The following is a 24,176-nucleotide window of genomic DNA, read 5'->3' as shown; positions in this document are numbered from 1 at the left end:
CATATTTTAATATAATTAAATGTCTGCTGGTAAAACTGGTGATTAAATTTTCTGATATGTGAACTAGGAGAGCTTAAAGATGTATAGCCTAATACAAAAGAAAAAAATCATTCAGCAAGGTCAGAAAGCATACCTGATGGCATCCATGCTTTTAGATTTAACTAAATCCATTGTAGAAGGAACACCTACACGTTTAAAAGTAATTCCCTGAAAATGAAAGAATTACATTAAAGAAAAATGGAAGTCTTTACACTTAATTCCTAAATTAATCTAGTTTGCTGAATTTCCATTTCTTGGACTTAAAGATTTCCAAGCCCTAGCAGACCAAAAGATTTTCTAATAAATCATCAATTACAAATTCTAGAAAGAGAAAAAAAATGTTTTTGAATTGTCTCTTAGTTACAATCATGGAATTTCAGTTGCAAAATAAAGCTGATTTAAAGAAAAGAAAAGGATGCTGTTTATATCAATCAACTTTTTTCTTATTATCCTCATTTTACAAAATATATGAAATAGTGTATGAAAACACACATCATAAAAATAGGAAAAATGTGAAATACCACAAAAACTCCAGACCACAAAAAATGTGTAATTTCTTATAGAAACTGGTTAGTGTACCATTACTCGATATAATCTTAACTATTACACCAAGACAATGTCACAATCATCCGTTTACAATACGGGACTAAGAGGTACTGAAATCACAATGCACTTCTGATTTTAGTATCAAGGGAGAGGTTCAAGGGAAAAATGAGAAAGTCAGCTCTTCTGTCTTCACAATAAAAGCTGTATTAAAACAAAGTCTTGCAGCTAATATAAATTTAGCTCTCCACATGCTTCACATCCAAATGCAGCTTAAACTGAGAAAAGTTATAAAGATCTAATTGTGAGAACAAATACAAAAAGATCTCTTTTCTAAGGCACCATTCAGATAATAAGCCTGAAATAATTTAACTCCACTTACTGCTTTTTGTTCCACATATCTTAGTTGACCTCTTTCTCTTGGTTGATAAAAACATATGCAAATCCCTGTCCGGCCAGCTCTACCTGTGCGTCCAGAGCGATGAATATAGGACTCAACATCCTAGAAATAAAAGAGGTAACTCTTCTTAAAAATCTGGCAAATTAAACAGTCATTCCAGCATCCAAATAATAATAAGAAAAATAACAAGACTACTACTATCAATAATAACATTTTTATTTCAATCCTGTTGCTCTCTTCAACGTCCCAAAGAATTTTTATGCTTGAATTCTGCAATAAAGGGGATAGGATTTAAAACCTTTTTACCCACTCCATCCCAGGGTTCTTTACATGGCAACTTTTTATAATACCCTTGCATGATTCCATGCCTCAAATCCAAATAAAGAGGTTAACCATGTGCAAAGGCACCAGATTCTGATCAATTTAACATCACACTAACAAAAAATGGCTAAGAGCAAGAAAAGATAACATATTTTTCATATATAAGCAACGTCTTAAAAATAAAACAGCAATTTATATAGCTGCTCTTATTTTCTCAAAATCAAATCTCATTTCCTTGAAAATTAAAAACACAATGAGGTATCACGGTATTCCTGTTAGAATGGTCATCATCAAGAAGACAAAAGATAACAAATGCTGCTGTGGAAGTGGAGAAAAGATAACTTTGGGCACTGTTGGTGGGCTTGTAAATTGGTACAGTCACTATGGAAAACAGTATGGAGGATCCTCAAAAAATTAAAAATAGAACTACCACATGATCCAGCAATTCCACTTCTGCGTATATATCCAAAGGAAACAAAAACACTAATTCAAAAAGATATCTGCACCCCCATGTTCACAGCAGCATTATTTACAATAGTCAAGACACGGAAACAACCTACGTGTCCATCAACAGATGAATGAATAAAAAAGTTATGGTATATATGTGTATATATATACCATATACATATGGAATATTATTCAGCCATAAAAAAAGAAGAAATCCTACCATTTGTGACAACATGGCTAGACCTTGAAGGCATTATGCTAAGTGAAATAAATCAGAGAAAGACAAATACTGTATGATCTCACTTATATATGGAATCTAAAAAAAACCCAACAACAACAAACAAAAAACTAAACTCATAGAAACAGAGATCAGACTTGTGGTTACCAGAAGCAGAGGGTGGGGGGAGGGAGAAATGAAGGAAGGTGGTCAAAAGATACAAACGTCCAGTTAAACAATAAGTACTATGGGTGTAATGTACAACATGATGACTATAGCTAACACTGCTATATGATATAGTATAGGAAAGTTGTGAAGAGAGTAGCGCAAGAGTTCTCCTCACAAAGAGAGAACGCTTTTTTTTACTTTTTTCTTTTCTTCTTTTATACCTACACGACGAGAGGGATATTAGCTGAAGCTATTGTGGCAATCAATTCACAACATATGTAAATCAAACCATCATGCTGTATGGCTTAAACTTATACAGGGATGTATGTCAATTATTTTTCAATAAAACTGGGGGGAAATAATCTCCTTTCCTACCTGTGGAGGTGAACTCTGAATCACCAGGTCAACCTCAGGAATGTCCAAACCACGGGCAGCCACATTGGTTGCCACCAAAACTTTAAAACTACCCTCTCTGAAGCCTTTCAGTGTAATTTCTCTTTGTGACTGTGCGATATCGCCATGTAAACACTGGGCATTCTATTTGAAAAAAAAAAAAAAGGAAAAGTAAGTGTATAGCACATACTTGCAATTCATAGCACCAAACACCATACAGTCTGTGCTCTTTTTTGTTGCTGTTGTTTTTAAATCTTACCTTCTGATAATTATAAAGATACATGCTTATTGTTTTTAAAAAATCAAACATTACAGAAAAACATTTAACATAAAATGCAAAAGCTTCCCTTAATATCAGCCTCCTAATAATTAACTGCTAACAGTTTGGTGAATATTCCTCCGCATATTATTTTTTAAATACATACACACACACAGACCCCTCACAAATCCTAGCATATAATTTTATGTATTCACCTATAAAAATGGGATCTTACTATATATGTACTGTTTTACAACCTGTTTTATAAATTTTTTATATCTTAGCCATTCTTCTACATCTATATATATACAGCTACTTAATTTTTTAAAACTATACATGATTTCTTCATATGGCTGCAGTATCTTTTTTTTGGCCATGCCACACAGCTTGCAGGATCTTAGTTCCCTGACCAGGGATTGAACCTGGGCCCTGGCAGTGAAAGCGCCAAGTCCTAACCATTGGACTGCCAGGGAGTTCCCAGTATCATTTATTTTAGCAGTACCCTACTGATTTGGGTAGGATCCAAACTTTCATCTTCAGAAACAATGCTACAACGAATAACCTTGTACTTACAACTGCAGACCCCTTAGTATATTTCAGTAGGTTACATATCTAGAAGTTGAATTTCTGGGTCAAAAATTATAAACATTTAACATTTTAATAGCTATTGCTATTAAATTAAAACTGTATTATAAAAAGAAGTTGTAAACAAACAAACAGAAACCAGACTCACAGACATAAAGAACAGACTTGTGGTTGCCAAGGGGAAGGGGGGGTGGGGGAGGGATGGATTGGGAGGTTGGGGTTAGTAGATGCAAACTATTTCATATAGAATGGATGGACAAAAAGGTCCTACTGCATAGCACAGGGAACTATATTCAATGTCCCGGGATAAACCAAAATGGAAAAGAATATAAAAAAGAACGTATATACATGTATAACTGAGTCACTTTGCTGTACAGCAGAAATTAACACAATATTGTAAATCAACTATACTTCAATTTAAAAAGAAATTGTGCCCATTTACTCTTCAACATTCTATGAGTGTTTATTTCATCTTACCCCTATATATATATATATATATATATATATATATATATATATATATATATATATATATATATATATATATATAAAATATATATATACCGCCCACCTGTATACTATGAATCATTATAATCCTTGTAAATCTAATAGGCAAAAATGATTTCCCAATGTTGTTCTAATTTACATTTCTGTAATTTTCAGTGAAGGCGAACCATTTATACTGGGTTGATCTTCCATGTATGCTGCAAATAATTTCCTAGTATTACAAATAAATTTCCTAGTATTCTTAGCCACTATGAAAAGTTAAAAGTTCATAACAATGATTTAACCCCAACAGTATCTAAACTGCAGCATCTAAGCATAACGCATTCATGAGTGAATTCACTGAGCGCTTGCTATGCTCCAGGTACTATGCCAGGTTCTGGAACAATCATAAAGAAACGACCCTGGGACAGAGAAGTTGACAAGTATTTTCAATACAGTATGATATGTGCTATAAGAAGGTGCAGGGTGCTATAGAAATACCTAAGAGGGGAACCTAACTCACTCTAGTTTGAAGGGAAGGCAGCACTGAAGCTGAGACCTGACAGATAACAAGGAACTAGTAGTCAGGTTAAAAAAAGAAAAAAAAGAAAAAAAAAAGGAGGAGGTTAGGGAGTTCCAGGAAGAAGAAATATCACATATAATTAATGTTTCTGGGGAACTACAAATATTTGAGCATTGCTGAAGCACAGAGTTAAAAGGAGAAGTGGTGAGAGATGAGACTGAAAAGGAATACGAATTTTATCCTGAGGACAATATGGGACAATTAAATGATTGTAAGCAGAAAATTTTCATGAACATACTTGTATTCTAGAGGGAATATTCTGGCTACAATGTATAGAATATATTAGACAAGGGCAAGGCAAAAGCTAGGGAGACTCAGATAGCAGACTGTTGTAGAAATTCAGGAGAGATATCAGTGGCCTCATTGAGGCAGTGGCAACGACCATTTATTCATTTAACAAATATGTGGTAATCTACACATCAGGTACTAGGGATAAAATGGCAAACAAAAATTAAAACTTTCTCTATCCTCATCATCTTGATACTCCGGTCGAGGAAATGGGCATTAATCAAGTAATTAGGCACACAAATAAATTTAGCCAAGAGGTGTAACTCAAGATGCATGGGTCTAAGAGGCAAAGGGCGTTCAGAAGAGGACAACCTGACCTAGTTTGGGGCAAGGAAGAATTTATAGAAAAGTACTCTGGACTGATATCTGAAGGATGGGAGCTGCTAGGCAAGACAGACTACAAGTACAAGAGCCCTGTGGTGACAGGAAACATAGCAGGTATGGTGAGAGTGCAAAAATAAGGGAAAAGTGTGATAAGATGAGGCTGGAAAGGTAAGTGGGGGCTAGGCAGTAAATGAATTCAAGAACTATTAGCAGGGACTTCCCTGGTGGCACAGTGGTTAAGAATCCACCTGCCAATGCAGGGGACACAGGTTCAATCCCTGGTCCAGGAAGATCCCACATGCTGCAGAGCAACTAAGCCCATGCACCACAACTACTGAAGCCCACGCGCCCTAGAGCCCATGCGCCACAACTACTGAGCCCACGTGCCGCAACTACTGAAGCCTGCGTGCCTAGAACCCATGCTCCAAAACAAGAGAAGCCACCGCAATGAGAAGCCCGCACACCACCACAAAGAGTAGCCCCTGCTTGCCGCAACTAGAGAAAGCCTGTGCACAGCAACAAAGACCCAACACAGCCAAAAAAAAGAAAAAAGAAAAAAATAAATATTAGTATATGAAATTGGGAGGACTTGGTGAAGGGAGTGGAAATGAGGTATAAGGGAAAGAACCATATATATGACTCCCAGATTTTGAGCTCCTGCAACAGAAGTAGGGAAGAAATGGACCATTTTAAACCATAGGAAATAGAATCTAAAATACTTTGTAGTTACCTGGATGGCAAAAGGAAGGAAAAGAAGTCAAGGGTGATATGTAGATTTCTGGCTCGAACTATGGGTATCATTCAACAACAGGGAATGCTGGAGACAGAGTGGGTATAAGTGTATAAAAGAGAATGAACTCAATTTTAGGTACACAGTGGGTTGGGGTGTCTGTGGCCAGTATGATAAACACAAGTCTAGATTCTGGAGACAGAGCTAACCTGGAAAAAGATTTGGACATCATCAGCATATACACAATGACTGGAACCACAGGAGTGATTAGATATATTTATCTATACACATCTCTATACTTCTATATTTCTACACTTATTGACTGCTTATTATAAAAGCACTATACTAAATACTTTAAATGATTTTATTTAAGTCTTAAAGGTATAAAAAAATTTTTAATACCACTTTTTTTAAAAGATTTATTATTTATTTATTTATTTATTTATTTATTTATTTATTTATTTATTTATGGCTGCGTCGGGTCTTAGTCACAGCAGGCAGGATCTCCGTTGAAGCATGTGGGATCTTTCGTTGCGGCACACGGGCCTCTCTCTAGTTGTGGCACGTGAGTTCCAGGGCACGTGGGTTCCAGAGCGCGTGGGCTCTGTAGTTTGCGGTGTGCAGGCTCTCTAGTTGAGGCATGCGAGCTCAGTAATTGAGGCGCGTGGGCTTAGCTGCCCTGCAGCATGTGTGATCTTAGTTCCCTGACCAGGGATGGAACCTGTGTCCCCTGCACTGGAAGGCGAATTCTTTACCACTGGACCACCAGGGAAGTCCCTAATACCACTTTTTAAAGAGGAAACATGGGCACTGAAATAGGAAGTTATTTGCCCAAGGTTATACAGCTAGTAAGTAACACAACTGGGATTTAAATCCAGATCTGGGAACGTCCCCGGTGGTCCAGCAGCTAAGACTCCGCGCTCCCAATGCAGGGGGCTCAGGTTCGATCCCTGGTCGGGGAACTAGATCCCGCACGCCGCAACTAAGAGTTCACATGCTACAACTAAAAAAGATCCTGCATGCCACAAGTAAGACCCAGTGCAGCCAAATAAATAGATAAATATTAAAAAAAAAAGAGTTAAAAGAAAAAAAAATCTTGATCTGTCAGACTCCAAAGTGCAACTAATCACTATGCTCAGAAAGAATACGTTAAGTGAGAAGAAACAATTACAGAGGTTAGAACTCTGAGGAACGCCAATATTTAAAGTACAAGTAAGGGACTTCCCTGGTGGTGCAGTGGTTAAGAATCCACCTGCCAGTGCAAGGGACAGAGGTTTGAGCCCTGGTCCAGGAAGATCCCACATGCTGCGGAGCAACTAAGCCTGTGCGCCACAACTACTGAGCCTGCGTTCTAGCGCCTGTGAGCCACAACTACTGAGCCTGCGTGCTGCAACTACTGAAACCTGCGTGCCTAGAGCCGGTGCTCCACAACAACAGAAGCCACCGCAATGAGAAGCCAGTAGCCCCCACTTGACGCAACTAGAGAAAGCCTGTGCACAGCAACGAAGATCCAGTGCAGCTAAAAATAAAAATAAATAAATAAATTTATTTAAAAAAAAAAAACAATAATAATCCTTTTCCTTTAGAGATATGTACCCAAATATTTATGGGCATAATAACATGTTATCTAGGGTTTGCATCAGGATAATTCAGGAGCAAGAAGTGAGTGGGCATTTGGATGAAATAAAATAATTGTTGCAGCTGGAAAATGAACACATCATTACACTGTCAACTTCTGTGTACGTCTTGTATAAGTTTGAAATTTTCTACTATAAAAAGTTAACAGAAAAAAAAACATGGATTTAGTGTTCTGATCCATTCATTCAATAAATATTTGTGATTCTTCTTATACACAACTCTAAAATATTACCACTCTTACCCACAGAAACTCATTTTGTTTCACTCTTTGTATTTTCAAGATCACATTTGCAAAGTTTTAAGAAAACTTCTGATGAAAACGGATAGAATTCTATCCTGACTTAACAGATCATGAGAGGCTGGCTATAAATTCTTTCTGAATGAGACTCAATTCCAAGAATGACTATCAAACCTAGTCCACAAAGGACATGATTTTTTTTTTGCTCAGTGATTCATACCTATAATCTCAATTAGAGAAAGCATGAAAAAAGACGTACCTGTTTTATGTGTGGATTCATGGCCATTTCAGTTACATTCTTTTTCGTCTCACAGAAGATAATAGCCCTTCCTTCAGACCCACTGTAGACTTGAAGGACATCTCCAATAACTGCTGGCCTCTGAGACCAATGGCACTGGATGGCCAGATGCTTTGAAGAAAGAAAATATCAAATATCTGCTTCATTAAAATTATTGAAAAAGATTTCTCTTGGACATTTTTTTTTCTATTTGTTCAAGAATTGGCCTTCCTGGAAGACAATAAGACAACGATTCTCCCCAACCCCATTTGAAAACAGCCATCAGTAGGTGAAAGGATAAGCAAATTGTAGTATACTTATACAGTGGAATACTGTTCAGTGATTAAAAGGAACCAACTACTGATCTATGCAACAATATGGATGAATCTCAAAACATATGCTAGGTGAATGAAGCCTTACAGAAAAAGAGTATACACAATATGATTCCATTTGTCTGAAGCTCTAAAACAGGCAAAACTAATCTATAATCTATGATGGAAAAAAAGCAGAACAGTAGTTGCCTCTGAACGGGGACTGGGCAGGGGCACGGGTGAACTTTCTGTGATCATGGTAATATTCTTTGTTTTGATAGGGGTTTGGGTTACACACATGTATGAATTTGTCAAAACGAAGCAAATGCACACTTAAAATTTTGCATTCTGTTGTATGTAAATCTTATCTCAAAAATTGTAAATATTAGGTGGATGAACCTTGCAAACATTATGCTACATGAAAGAAGCCCAACACAAAAAAGCCACATGTTGTAATGATTACATTTATATGAAATAACCAGAAGAGGTAAATCCATCGAGACAGAAAGCAGAATGATGGTTGCCAGGGGCTAGGAGAAGGGGGGAATAGGGAGTAAATGCTTAATAATTACAAGATTTCCTTTTCGGGTAATGAAGCGTTTTGGAAGTAGATAGACGCAATGGTTGTATAACGCTGTGAATGAACTAAATGACACTGAATTGTACACTTCAAAGTGGTTAATTTTAGTTATGTGAACTTTACTTCAATAAAAAAATTGTAAATATTGAACTCTAGCTAAAGATATGCACACTAAAATACTTATGGGGAATTATACTGATTTCTGCAATTTGAAATAAATAAAAAAATAAGATGGATATAGGGATGAGTAGATATGCAATAAAGCAAATATAGCAAAATATTAATGGCAGAATCTAGCTGGTGGGTATATGCGTGTTCACTGTAAAATTCTCTCAACTTTTCAGCGTGTTTGAAATCTTCATGATAAAATGTTGGGGAAAAAGTATACTGTAACATTTTAAATCTGTGCATTTTAACATATTATATCTCAATAACATTGTTTAAAACAATTAATTACATAACACATGGAAAACAGAGATAAGCACAAAGAAGAAAACTAAGAATCATTTGTACCAGCTATGTCGAAGTCTTGCTTCTTCCTCCCCACCTCTCAAAAATAAAAATAAAAAAGATCCTGAATCTGATCGAGCCTCACAATCTACCATCAACTCACAGGAAAATGAAAACAGAGGAACATGTTAACTAACATCACAGCGTTGCAAATCAGCAAAATTGAGACTATGGGAAACTTGTAAGACAAATGATCAGTTCTTTTCAATAAAAAATTGCAAAGAAAAAAAGGGAAAGAGGAACCTGTATTTTAAAGGATTTAACAGATGAATGGATAAAGAAAATGTGGGGTATACATACAATGGAATATTACTCAGCCATCAATAAGAAAATGAAACCTTGCCATTTTTGACTACATGGATGAATCTAGAAAGTAAGCCAGACAGAGAAAGACAAATACTGTATGATCTCACTTATATGTGGAATCCTAAAAAACAAAACAAAATGAAAACTGACACACAGATACAGAGTACAAAATGGTGGTTGCCAAAGTGCAGGCGGGGGAGGCGGGGACCTGAAACAGGTAAAGGAGATTGACAGGTACAAACTTCTAGTTATAAAATACGCCACGGGGATGCAATATACAGCATAAGGAATATGGACAAAAATATTGCAACAACTTTGTATGGGAACAGATGGTTATTAGACTTATTGTGGTGATCATTTCACAATATATGCAAATATCAAATCACTATGCAGTACACCTGAAACTAACAAAATAGTGTACGTCAACTATATTTCAATTAAAAAAAAGATGGTGAATAAACGTTCAACACATGGATAAAAAAAGACTTAAGACATATAAATTAGTAGCAATATAAGGATCTTATTTGAATCCATATTCAAACAACCTATTTACAAAAAAAAGACAACTAGGGTAATGTGAACACTAGATATTTAAAGATATTAAAAAATTGTTTTTTTTTACTATGATGGTAACTTTGTGGTTTTTTGTTTGTTTTTAAAGAGCACTTGTTCTTTTAAAAATATATATAATTATACGAAAATGAAATGATGACTGGACTGCTTCAAATGTAGGGATTAAAGAATGTATGGGGGTATAGAAAAGATCAGTGTTAAAGCCTGGTGATGGGCACATCAGATCCTTTGTACTATTCAACTTTTGTACGTGTTTGAAAGTGTCCTTAATAAACTTTTCTCTTTCTTTTCTTTTCTTTTTTTAATTTATTTTGGCTGCACTAGGTCTTAGTTGCGGCATGCGGGATCTTCGTTGCAACATGCGGGCTCTTAGTTGCTGCATGCATGCGGGATCTAGTTCCCCGACCAGGGATCGAACCCAAGCCCCCTGCATTGGGAGTGCACAATCTTACCCACCGGACTACCAGTGAAGTCCCATTAATAAACTTTTCTTCACTGATACATTTTATGTTCTTAATGTAAAACTTGCAGCCATTATAAAATATACAAAAGCTTCCTTTGCCCATCCATACTATAAAAGTCCTCTTTCCCAGAAGTAATCATTATTATTAGTTTGATGTTTATCCTTCCCACCTATCTTTGTACATAAATACCTAAAGAATCCATTTAGGATTATTTGTGTATTTTTTAAAATAGTATGATTCGGTACTTATCATTTTATAATCTGGTTTTTATCAGTCAAATACATTCTTTTTAACCATTACATTGTATTTATAGATTATACTCTTGTTCATCTGGACTATTTTTATTTACATACACATATATGTACATCTGTCAAATGTAAAAGTGACATATATGGTACATACCTGTCAAAATAATGCAAATACTACCTTTCTTTTTTTAAAAAAAATACTATATGTTTAAATTTTCATGGAGTCAAAATTATAAACCTTTTCCTTTATGGTGCCTTCTTCTGTCTTTATGTTTAGAAAAGCCTTCCCTTTCCTCAAATCAAATAACTGTTGACCTACAATCTGCTGTAAATTATTTTATGGCTTAATTTTTTTAAATCTTTGGGAGTATTTTTGGTATACGGTATGAAATGAGGATCTTTCTTCCACCTAAGCTTTAACAAATTATCCCAACACCAGCAAATTGAGATGAATTACTTCGTTTTTCACATTCTACATACTTTAAGTCTGTCTCTATGGATGCCTGTGTATCTCCTGTTAGGACTTGCTTGTTCACAAACTTTCTTCCCCCTATTTATTTTATTCTGCTCCTGAGTCTCAGACTATAGAAATACATAGGTATCTCATTGACTAAGGGCAAAAAAGAGATATTTGGCCTGAACTGGTACCCAAAACATAAGTTTAGCTTCAACAAATTTCAAAAAATCAACTAAAAGCTAAAATCTATCACACTGGAAAGCTACTTACTTCCACAGTAGTTGCAGCCTTTTGAGTCATTTTCCCAACAAGGTCAACCTGTTCATATCTGGATTTCATGTATTTTTTTGCAACTTTGTATACCCACTGTGGGCAAGTTGCAGAAAAAAGTAAAGTCTGAGGATTGTCTTCAGAATCTTAAATAAACAAAAAGAATTCAAATGCTTTCTTAATTTCTTAATATCCCACAATGTAGTCAGCTCTTAAAAATCCCCCCGAACTTCAAAGAAATAATGAAAAATTCAAAACTTGGGGTGAGTTTTGAACATATAAACTTTACTGCAATTATCAAAACTTTCAACTTTCAAAACTGAGGGAAAGTATCAATATGAAGAAAACTGAACCTAGAAGGAAGATGAGAATTTAAGAAGTAACAATGAGCAAAGAAATCAGTAAAATGAGTTAGTAAAACTACTTACTATAAAATAATACATGGAAGAAAGCACAGAAAGCTAAGAAAATGGTTAAAGTATGCTATTGTACTTTCTTGTTCAGGAAGAAAACAGATACCAAATACCTTTAGTTTTGTTAGAACACTGGGGACAATGTATTAAAAATCATAAAATAAAAAATTCATAAGCTTTTAGATAAGAAAACAGTTGCTAATGTGCTTATTCTGAATTAGGATATACCAGTTTTGTAGGATTCGTGGATAATATCTTCAACTTGTTCAGCAAAACCTAAATCTAACATTTGATCCACTTCATCCAGCACAACGTGGCGCAGTTTAGAAAGATCTAATCGGCCACTCTGCAGATGATCTTTGATACGGCCAGGGGTCCCAACCAAGATGTCAATACCATTTCGAATATGATTAACTGTGAGAGGAGAGAAATATCAATAATACGTAAAAATTCAAATGTAGATTTTAGATTTGAGTAGCAAATAGATCTTTGTGCTGCCATCATACATATTTACTCACTTTGGCTTTGATATGATGTTCCACCATAAAAACACGCCACACTGAGCTTCCTAGTTATATCTTTGAAGTCTTTGGCTACTTGGTTTGCCAGTTCCCTTGTAGGAGCCAAAACAAGTACCTGAGCAAAAGTTTTAAAAAACAAAAAGATAAGTTTCTGTAGATCTTTAAGTTCAAACTGAGAAGACTATTTTTTAAGGTGCATTTAAAACTAGGAATCTCATCATTAATGTCATAGTATTTAAAGACAGAGCACAAATAACAACAACAAGAACAGCTTATGTTTATTATATCCTCCCTTACTTCCTTAAGGTCTCTCTTCAAAAGTCACTTTCTCAATGAAGTTCCTAACCCTCTTTTCATATCCTCCCAACCATGCTTAACTGTTTCTCCTTAGCACTTATACCATATAAAATATTTATATTCTACTGATTTGCTCATTGTCTGCCTCACCCACTAAAATGTAAGCTCCATGAAGACAGGGATTTATGACTGTTTGAGTTACTATTCAATATATTCCCTGAACTTCAAACAGTGCCTGGCACAGAATAGATACTCAAAAAATATTTGTTGAATAAGTGAATGAACGAATGAATGCCCAATATGTGCCATTTTTTTAAAAAGAAATAGTTCAATTTATTTGTTAAGTAGAATATGAAACTGAATTTGTAGCTAGTATCAGAGAATGGACTTAACTGTTTGGTGTTTAATGAGAGCAGCTTCTTCTACACAGGATCCCAAGAGACTTACCAAAAAGGGGCAAAGCCCCTTATTAAGCAAATAAAACTCATGTTTCAAACAGGTTATACAAAAATTGATTTACCTCTATTTCTCTTTTTTTGATATTTAGAAAGTGCAGATTTAACAAAAGGTAGCCATAAACTTTCTATGTACAATGCCGATTATAACTCTGCAAACAACAATAGTGCTTTACACGAATTATTTAATTTGATCCTCACAAAAACCCAATGAGGTGGCATTATTTTCCCAATTTTACAAATGAGGAACATGAGTCTTAAAGAAGTTGAGTCTTGCCCAAGATCAAGTAGCTAGAAGTGGTGGAGCTGGAATCTCCAGTAATGTCCTTCTAGCATAAAAGCTTTTTAAAGGCAGCGTTGGGACTGTGTCCTATTTCTATTACTTTCAGAATTCCTAATTTCACCTAAGAAACAGAACTCTCTAAAAAAGATCTGTCCTATTCCAAGACCACTATCATTTAATTACATTCATACAGGTGAATTTACTTTCACACTGTAATAATATTTAGGAGTCTCAAAGAACAAATTACTTTTAGCCACATATCTGTTCAAATTTTGATACTGATTCTTTCTTGTTTTTGGCCGCACTGCACAGCATGCGGGATCTTAGTTCCACAACCAGGGATGGAACCTGCGCCCCCTGCAGTGGAAGTGTGGAGTCTTAACCACTGGACCACCAGGCAAGTCCCAATACTGATTTTTTTCTTCTTCACGTTTATGAACCTGAAAGTGAACATAGGTTCTAAAAGGGTCAAATTTAAGGCTAAAATTTCACTAGGTCCTCTCTGTTCTTTACTATTGATAAATTAAGACAGATCTCCAGTACTCCAACAACACAGGGAGTAGCAGTATCATTTCTATAATACTCTTAAAGTCAATCAGTAAAATAAATATTATTTACTGAATGACCAAATAAATAAATACCTCTTCAGCAAAATCACTGTTTAAAAGCAAAGGTCAGAACTGAAAAAAGAGAAGAAAAAGGTCACTAAATATACTAACCGTAAATACTCCTAAAATTAGATATGCTGGCTTCATAATATACAGTTATCAAAGACATCTATGGATCCATACACATTACATTCATATGCAATAACTCACTTTAGCTTTACTTGAGATTTATCTTAAAAATCAAATTTTTGCTTTAGGACCCAAATTTTTACTTTATGCCCCAGGACTGACTAACTTTTCTATCTTTGGGGTACTTGAACTTAAGACCAGTATATTGTGGTTTGTTTTTTTATTTTTTTGGTCACACTGTGCAGCTTGCAGGATCTTAGTTCCCAGATTCAATCCCTGCTTGGAGATTGAACCCAGGCCACGGCAGTGAAAGCGCCGAGTCCTAACCACTGGACCACCAGGGCATTCCCAAGACCAGTATACTCTTTCTTTCTCTTTCCATTAGAGTAATGTTTAAACCTTTTACTCCCTATAATGGTTACCTTTGGTGAGCGGCTTTTTTTAATTGTCTCTTGATTTCTTTGGAGTCTTTCAATCAAGGGGATGGCAAAAGAGAATGTCTTTCCTGTTCCTGTCCGTGCTTGAGCAATTAAATCTTTTCCTTCATATACAGGACCAAAAGTCTTAACTTGAATAGGAAAGAGATATGTTACCCCTCGACCTGTAAAATGAGATTTCATTGAAATATTTACCTAAGATCAGCATTAGGAAAAAATACATTTATTTGAAAATAACATTCCTGATTCATCAACGTGTGCCTAAAGATACATCACCTAACAACATTTATAGTTATTCCTACCCCGAAGAGGAATTATTTAAAAATTGGTCTGAGGGACTTCCCTGGTGGCGCAGTGGTTAAGAATCCGCCTGCCAATGCAGGGGACACGGATTCGAGCCCTGGTCCGGAAGATCCCACATGCCGCGGAGCAACTAAGCCTGTGCGCCACAACTACTGAGCCTGCGGTCTAGGGCCCACGAGCCACAACCACTGAAGCCCACGCGCCTAGAGCCCGTGCTCTGCAACAAGAGAAGCCACCACAATGAGAAGCCGGCACACCCGCATGCATCAACAAAGACCCAACACAGCCAAAAATAAATAAATTTATTAAAAAAAAAAATTGGCCTGAACTTTTGAAAAATACATATAATTCTTTAAAGTTAAAAACCGAACCGAATACCAAAAAAATGATGTAGAAATAACTGCAATTATAAAAGCTATTTCCCTATGCTTTGTATATTCTCCTTGTGGTCAGAAAAGGCACAAGAGTTTTCTAAAATCTAGTTTTAGATTTTCAATTGCATATCCATTAAAATTCATTGTACCTTTCAGAAGCTTTATAGTCTCTTCAGAAATAGGGAAATTGGAGAAGGCTCCTTCTTTCTGTTCACGTGTTAGGGTCTGTCAAAATGAAGTCAAAGATCTAACTGATATAGTTCATATCCGACCAGGTATTTAGAATCTTTCACTCATTTACTGCTTTTAGTTCTACTAAATGAGCTAACAAATCAACTTTAGTTAGTATTTGCAAAAACTGTATAGATGAACTTACAAGATAAATTAGTGGGAAATTCTTTTAATTTCAAAAGTACCTCTTTAAATAACAAGCTTACTTAATACACTTTCCCATAATACATTTAAAAATGATTAATTCACACATAAAACTCTTTAGAAATACATTTACTACATAGATCAAAATATAATTCCACTTGACTGAAGGTATTACAAAAGAGGTATTCAAAAATCTAAATCATATTCACAGATATAGATAATATTAATTACGAAGATTAACACAAGCCTATAAACCCGCCCCAAAAGAAGCTAAGCAATGAGGAAAGTAAATTGTTTCTAAAACTAAGTTAAATAAGTTGTTCTATGAATCTAAAAAGCATTTTTTAGGTCACTAATACAAGGAGAAGTTCCTGTAAGCTTGAAAATTTCTCAAACATATATAGAGGTTAGCATGACATTGTCATTTAACATCTATTGAAAACTTTGTGTACTCGTCAATGCATATATAGAACAAAGACAATGTATCTACTTAAAAACTTTATTATTGGTTGTTTAAAGAAGGTAGTTCCAAAACCACACACCATAACAAGTTTCAAACTAAGAACCAGATAAAAGACATAACATCAAATTCAAATTTAATCCATTTAAGCAAACCTCAATGTTATCTTTTTAAGATTAAAAGAAAAAAATTTTATTAGAAAAGTACACATTTTCACTGCAGAAATTTTAGAAACCACATATTAAAAGAAAGAAATTGTAAAATTATCTACAATCCAATCAGCTAAAGACACATTTGAAACACACACTGATCTAGGCACATATACATTTTTAAATGAAATAAAATCATATGTATATACTATTTTGTAATCTTTTTTTTTTTTTTTCATTTAATAAGATAGACTGAATACCTTTCTAACATATCTATGTCCTTTAAGATCAATGCATTCTATTACATAGGTATAGCATATTTTATCAAACCAATTGCCTACTATCAGACATTTAGGATGTTTAAATTTTTCGCTATTACCAACATCACTGTGATAAGATACTGATTCATACACCTCTGCACACCTCGTGATAATCTCCTTAGGAGGATAAATTCCTAGAAGTAGAACTCCTGAACCCTAACGTAATCTAAACAAAATAATAAACAGTTAAGCTTATTACAATACAGAGCACTATAGCAGGCAAAATCCCAACAGAGCAAGTACACTCTGCTGCTCAGCAATACAGATTTGTAGGGCCTTATTTAGAACAACTCTCTAACATATGTGCTTCCTGACAAATAGCAAACTCACAAATTAAAAAACACCATATTGTAAAGCAAGGATTCAACATTTTTTCTCAAAGTTCCCCAAAGATTACACATTAAATTAAGCTCAAATGTATTTAACAGCAACTATCAGATTTTTTAAATGTAAAGAATTATTAAATACCAAGAGTTATTAAGAATATCAAAGTTGTTTTTTGCTTAAGAGCTGAGTAATTTAATGACAATTTGTAATGCCCAGATAAACCTATGAACTCTGCTAGAGGAAAAGTGCAAGAACAAATTGAGTAAATTCTGTGCAAAAATATACCTACTCTAACAGATACTGGCAAAAGTAATGAGTCCAGGAATGAAGATTCTATACTAAGCATGTTTTCTATACCTCCCCAAAAATTAATACCCAGGAGAACAAATTTCTTCAGATCATTTTTATATGTTTCATTTCTGTTTTAAAAAAGCAAACAGCTTTAAGATTGAGTTACAGTAAGACCTAAAAATCATTGAAAGTTGCTATTGTTACAGAAGTACAAGAAACAGAAGGCAAAATATACAAAATCAAGAGGCCTTTATGTACCCTGTTTCAGAAAGTCAGAATTTAATTCATGAGTAATGATGAGGACTGAAATAACCATAAGAAAGGCAAGTAGGTGACCATCAATAAGCAATTTGGAAAATCTATTTAGGAACCCAAATGTACACGAAAGGTTTAAACTTGACCAAGTCCCCCCCGCACCAACCTCTGCACCAAGAAAAAGGCAATATAATGAAAGAAACAAGAGACAAAGGGGAAAAGGCTCAGGTTTCAGCTGTACAGACTCCCCAGTCCAACTGAGAGTATTGGACACTAAGCAGGAAATATTATAGAATCAATTCTAATTAGTCTAAAAAATCAAATTATCCTGTATTTCAAGGATAATGTCAAATGCAAAACAAAAAGTATCCATACCTCTTCTAGTTTATTATCACTTGATTTATGAGTAGAACTATCTAAGGATGACACTCGCTTTGATTTTTTTTCATATTCATCAATATCTCCATTTGACAGATCTTTTCTTCTTGACTTACGAGATTTAGAAAATTCATCTGGAAGTCTATGACATCCTTCCTCAGTGTCACCATTTAGTTTCTCTTTCATTTTAGCTTTTTTGGGTTTGGAAGCATCCAGGTCATCTGCAACACCATTTTCTCTTGTTTCTGATTTCTCATCTGAGTCATAATGGTGCCTTGACTTCCTTCTATCACTCTGTGGAAAAACAAAGAAGCAGTGACAAGAGGGTGACAAGAGGGTCACAAGGTTTGCTTTGCTTTTAAGACTCTAGAGAAGTTAGAGTATGACTCCCTCAACCAGCAAAGCTCAATCTACCGTAATCTTGAAAAGGTACCTGGTAGAAATCCAGACTGGTTGCTAATGCCAAGCCTAAGCTTTACCTATTGCTTTCTTTCTCAACCCAAATCTTGCACTCTTAAGACCTGGCCTCTAGTCCCTCTCTAATCCCATTATAACATTTAAGGGAAACTGAAATAGCTTCTTTTCAGTAAAAGAATGAGAACTCAAGATTTATAAATTAAAAAACAAGCAAAAACTTCTAATATCTCCAAGAAAAAAATTAATATTTTATTGAGTACCTACCCAGCATTGTGTAATATGTTTTCGGCTTATCTTGTTTAAATCTTCATAACAACCCTATAAGGGAAGTACAGGTGCATAATCCCTTATCCAAAACTCCAATATTCATAAAGCTCTGAAAACCTAAAGTTTTTTTGTAACTTATTTGGAGACAAAACCTTACCTGACCTGAACTCATTTCGTGGCAAAATTTGACTTCAACTAATGTGAGACTACTGTAATCTTTATTTATTCCACTTAGTATGAATATTCACATTTAACGTTAAGGTGTTTGATTATAGGTTCGGGGCCCCAAACCCTACAAGGGTGTTACCCTTTTAAAAATCCCCAGAATTTTGAATTCGACAACATATCTAGCCCCAAGGATTTTGGATAAGGGATAGCGAACCTGTATCACCTTTGCCATTTTACAGACGAGGAAACAAGTTCTTAGAGATAAGTAACTTGCCAAAGACCCACATATGGGATTTCTTGCAAGTGAAAGTGCTAGAAATCAAGCCCTGTTTGACTTGAAAACCCATGCTCTTTTCACATCATGCTTCCTCCCTGAACTTTGATAAACAGGTTAAAGAAAAGCCCAATTGTTATACTCCTATGGAAGGACAACTATATTAGTAATCCCAGAAAATTCTTTAAAGTTTTAAAAATTTAGTTAATAGAACTTAAAAAAGGGGGGAGGGGGTGGCTTTCTGCAACTTTAGTTTTGAAATGCCAACTTTTGTTTTAATATTTGCAGACAGCAAGAAATGATTTGGAAATTTAGCACTTCAAAATTACTTGGTCAAATGTTCAAAATAAGTTAGATGGAAGTGTTCAAAATAAATTAGATGGTAGTGACTAGTCTTGGTAAGAACTACCAGCACCAAAATTTTCACCATGATTTACACAGTTTCTACAGAATACTTTCACATACAATTTTCTCATCCATGAAATAAGAGTTGCTATGAAAACTGAATAACATATTTGAAAATGCTTTGTAAACATTAGAGTTTTACATTAATATAAGTTATAGTTATATGTTACACCATTTGATCTTTAGTTAACTGAACTATCCCACATCTCCCCAAACCAATAGAGTTTTCTATAGAAAAACAAGATTATTTATACAGCAAGCCTCAGGGTTTGAATTGCTCCTGGGCCCTGCACTTCAGGGAGATGAAGCAAGGTAAAATGAGACCTCTAGGTTCAAGCCCAGCAATAACCCAAGGTGATGAAATACATTGTTGCATATCAGATCCACAGTGCTGGACACTCTCTACCTTCTTGGCTTCCACAGCACACTATATTCCCTCCTTACCCTCTTACCTCTGTCTTCTTTGATGTCTCCTCTCCCTTCTCCTTCTGTGGATGCTCCTTAAGTCTCTGTTCTCTATGTACACTTTCATACCATTTTCATGGCTTCAACATACACTTCCAGGCTTCCTTCCTAACCTGCACTCCAGTTCTGAGAACCTAAGGCCCAGCTTCATATCTTAACACATCCAAAACCAGTTACCTTCATCTGGATGCCAGACCACTATTTGAATGCTCTATTTCTATTAGTTGGTACTCCAATCTGTTTCCAAATCTTTAGTTATCTTTCATAATGAAAGGAAAATCAACAAGTACCTCTGGAGAAACTAACGTGAAAGCCACTAATTCACAAGGATATAGTGAAATGCAAGCATGGACAAAGATATGGTCATTTCCCTCAAGGATCTTTGGGAAATACTTGGGAAAGATACACTCAGGAAGAATGAGCTAACTTTACATGGAAGGGCATAATAAATGCCAATCAAATGATAAAGATAGCACTCGAACAAGACTTCAAGGGGGAATGAGATTACTGTATGTGTACACTGGAGTGGTTATAAAAGGCATAAACTAAACCTTGACAGATGTATAGGATATGGATGCAGAAGGAGGAACAAGTATTTTAGAAGGAGCAAAAATTAACATAACTGCTTGGTGATTCCACTTACATGAGTTATCTACAGCAGTCAAATTCATAGAGACAGAAAGGAGAATGGTAGTTGCCAGGGGCTGGGGAGAGAGGGCAACCGAGGAGTTGGTGTTTAATGGGCACAGAGCTTCAGTCTGGGAGAATGAAAAGTTCTGGAGATGAATGAATATGATGTCTGCAGACCAATGTGAGTGTACTTAATGCTACAAAAATGTATACTTTAAAATGGTTAAAATGGTAAATTTTATGGTATGTGTATTTTACCACAATAAAAAATAATAACTGCTTGGCTAAAATGGCAAGTTTACCTTGGTGATAAGGTCAGAAGGGTAGGTTCTGCTCTCTGGGACTACAGAGAATATTTTCATTCTTTTGTCAAATGTCAGCCTTCAAACACTGCTTCCTTACTCTCCAAGCTCTGTTTTCTTTTCTCTAAGTCTCTTTCTTCTTTTGAGGGATGGGGCAGGAAGTCTCTACAACTCTTCTAACAGGCTCCTTGAGGGCAAGGACCTTCTTGGTGCCCAGCAAAGAGTCTGGCATAAATTAGGCTCCACAAACATTTGTGAATTGAATGAAAATACTAACAGAAAAGTCTATTACTAATACAACCCACGCGATCTCCATCACAGCCAAATCCTGGCAATTTTGGCTGTGACACTTTTCCTCAATCCTCTACTGACCCGTTATCGAGGTTTGTAAATCTAAGATCGCTTTCCCCAAGATTCTCGCATACAGGACAGAATGACGGAGAAGTTACACATATTCAAGGCAATCTTTTTTCTTAATCATCTTCTAAGACGGCCAACGAGAACCAAATGACAGGCCTCGCTGCTTAAGAAGAGGACAGAAAGAACAGATTCCGCGATGAGAACTTGAGTCTGCCCATCTCGTAGGCGCCGACGGGAAGGACGGGGACCACGGGAGGCCGGGCCCAAGCCCAGTGCTGCCCTTCTCCAGGTTAGGGGTGTGGAGGTAGTAATGGTCCCGGAGCGACCTCCCGGGGACGAGGGTGGCGCGAGGAGAGGCCCTCGGATGCTCCGGCCGGGTTGTGACAGGCCATCAGGTAGACAAGACTCCCCTCCCCGCCCAAGCCGGCGCAGCCCAAAAGGAGGCGCGGCCCATCCTCAGCGCACCTTTTGCCTCTCCTTCCTCTGGCTCTCGGTCTCCTCCAAAGGTGCCTCCAGCTCCATAATGTCCCCCCAGAGGAGTTTCCCAGGCATCATTCGCCGCCACCGCTGCCGCCGCCTCCCTCTGGGAACGGCGGCCACAACCACCTATGAGTAGCGACAGGATGAAAGGAAGCGGGGGCAGGGCGGCCTCCCGGCCAAGGCCGTGCGTCACTTCCGGGACACGCACCGCACTGAGGGGGAAAATAATCCCGGATACTCTCCGTTTAAACTCTTTCCTTGCGACTCAGTCTCCCAGCCAATGAATGCGAGGAGTCTCGATTGGCTCACCCTTCTTCTGAAATGATTGGCTTCTAGAGTAAAACCCTGACCAATCCCCATAAAGGAGACGCGAACTGATTAGCATAAAATGTTCGGATTTTTTTTCTCCTTCTCCCTCTCCCCCTCCCCGACTCCGAACATTTCTCTTTGCCACAGCGGAGATGTTTCGGGGCTTCCCAGCATTCACTGCTGGGGCTAGGAAGCCTCTCAACAGCGGCGGACAGCGGCCGCGCGCGCGGCGGACTGGCAGGAGAACCTGCCCGTTGGCGGGGGGCGGGGGTCGATGGGAGCGTCACGCGCCGCGTCGCCTTTCGACGCCGGAAGCTGCGGGCCTCGACCCCGCCCGTTGCGGGGTGAGGCGTTAACGTCTAACAGCTTCGCCCGAGGCCAGCGGCCCTGAGTTGGTGGGAAGGGGCGTCTTGGGGTCTGGAGTGGGCTAGGTGGGCTTGAGGTGAAGACTAGGGCCGGACAGTCTTCCCTCAAGTCTTAGGTTTTAGTCATGAAGTTGGTCCTTAGTTTAGTTTAGGTCCTTCCCACCCTCCCCATTTGACATTAGAGGAAACTAACCCCCTAAAAGAGGGATTTACTTGTCTGAAGTCACACAGTTCGTGGCACACAGTCAGGACTAGAAAACTCAACTCCTGAATCCGAGATCAGTGCTTTCTCTGCCACACCAACCTTAAAGCTTTGAGCTTACCAAAGCGTTTGGGGGGAAGATGCTCCTATGAAACATAGAATGAATAATGTTAGGAAAATCTGGAGAAACCTAGAGAAAAAACAAGCCTAAATGTCTTTGACAGATTATGTATTTGCAGTGGATAAAAGGATATTAGTTATGGGGATTAACTGGCCCTGAATTACAGCCTTGAACAAAACTGGAAACCTTTTGATAATACAGAGGACTAACTCCTGAGCATGTACCTTTCTTTTCTTACATCACTGGTGCTAGCTGATTGGCTTTCTTTTCAGAGCCATTTCCTTCTAACTCTTCATGATCTCTTCAACCTACTCTTGAGAACAAGAAACCAAACTGCTATGTAGAAGCAGGGGCACTTCACAAACCACTTGACAATGTCTAGCACACCAGCCTTGTAACCTGAGCATCAAACTTATGTCTTACCAAAATTTCAGATTGCTACAAGTCCTGGAGTTTGGGGATTGGTCCTGAATAGCTGAAACCACAAATGATAAATCTGTGATTGCTACAGGCCTCCTGCATAAGTGTGGATTGGCCCAAAGTCAGGGGCTATATGTTTATCTAAATGTTACCTTATGGATTCAATACTGTGAACAAATGGAGTGTTCAGGTGTTGATGGTGAAAAAATGCATCTCTCTCCCTAGATTATGGGACTAGCTATGCATCGCTAGATTGGTCTTTTCTAAAACCTTTTTGTCCCACTCTCTCACACCCACTCCCAATTCTACCACTGTGAAGTCTTTGTAGCCCTACAACAGGGTATGATGTGCATGGAAGCAGGAGTGGGTGTGGCTAAGAATGTCACAGGTATAAAATTGGGATAATAGGAATAGATGTTAGTATGTTGTGGTTGAAAATTAAACACAGATGAAGTTTTAGCTCCTCAAGACTATTTTTGGCATTCATTTTTATGTCGGAGGTCATACAGCAGGTCTGAAAAAGGAAAGGACTAGACTGTTGGAGACGCAAGAGACTAATAAGTATATTAGTGTTTTTTAAATGACCTTCTGTGATTTGGGACACTCTATAAACCCTACTTTTCTGAGCACCAAACTCATGTAATCAAAACTCTGGCTGCTGTCTATGTCAGGTGGAAAGGGCAACTGTGTGTAAATTAAACCAAGTCATAAGTAACTTGACCAAACTGTGGCTTAGCTGAAAAAATTGGGGTACCACTACAAATGTGTTCTCAGTGGGCATCAACTAGAAAACTTGGAAATGGGGATGAGGGAATAATTCTTTTTTTCATATTTGGTCCCTATAAGTCTCAAGAGATTTATACTGATGATGAAATTTATTGGGGGGGGGCCTTCCCTGGTGGCACAGTGGTTAAGAATCCACCTGCCAATGCAGGGGACATGGGTTTGAGCCCTGATCCGG

At 37.0% G+C, this 24,176-nt stretch overlaps 1 protein-coding gene across 5 annotated transcripts in view; it reads right to left on the bottom strand.

The window, feature by feature from the left end:
• DDX50 (DExD-box helicase 50) overlaps positions 1 to 22,020 on the bottom strand; it is a 28,358-nt gene extending 6,338 nt beyond the window's left edge. Inside the window, exons 1-11 of one of the 5 annotated variants that reach the window (XM_082408625.1) lie at positions 21,784 to 22,013; positions 18,028 to 18,324; positions 15,625 to 15,700; positions 14,784 to 14,962; positions 12,587 to 12,704; positions 12,297 to 12,482; positions 11,656 to 11,801; positions 7,919 to 8,068; positions 2,511 to 2,672; positions 965 to 1,084; positions 134 to 207 (exon numbers count right to left, since the gene is read on the bottom strand). In XM_082408625.1, the coding sequence (XP_082264751.1) occupies positions 134 to 207; positions 965 to 1,084; positions 2,511 to 2,672; positions 7,919 to 8,068; positions 11,656 to 11,801; positions 12,297 to 12,482; positions 12,587 to 12,704; positions 14,784 to 14,962; positions 15,625 to 15,700; positions 18,028 to 18,324; positions 21,784 to 21,873 (1,598 nt within the window). In that variant the 5' untranslated portion in view covers positions 21,874 to 22,013. Of the gene's footprint in view, positions 1 to 133; positions 208 to 964; positions 1,085 to 2,510; positions 2,673 to 7,918; positions 8,069 to 11,655; positions 11,802 to 12,296; positions 12,483 to 12,586; positions 12,705 to 14,783; positions 14,963 to 15,624; positions 15,701 to 18,027; positions 18,325 to 20,958; positions 21,759 to 21,783 lie in introns of those variants that run through there. The other 4 variants (XM_082408629.1, XM_082408626.1, XM_082408627.1 and 1 more) reach the window with 4 other exon arrangements.
• Between the last annotated feature and the right edge of the window lie 2,156 nt (positions 22,021 to 24,176).

Source organism: Balaenoptera borealis, assembly GCF_965194805.1.
Source record: "Balaenoptera borealis genome assembly, chromosome: 10".
NCBI classification, from domain to species: Eukaryota; Metazoa; Chordata; class Mammalia; order Artiodactyla; family Balaenopteridae; genus Balaenoptera; species Balaenoptera borealis.
Note: the sequence above shows the minus strand (reverse complement) of the source record. Positions and strands in the feature narration are given on the sequence as shown.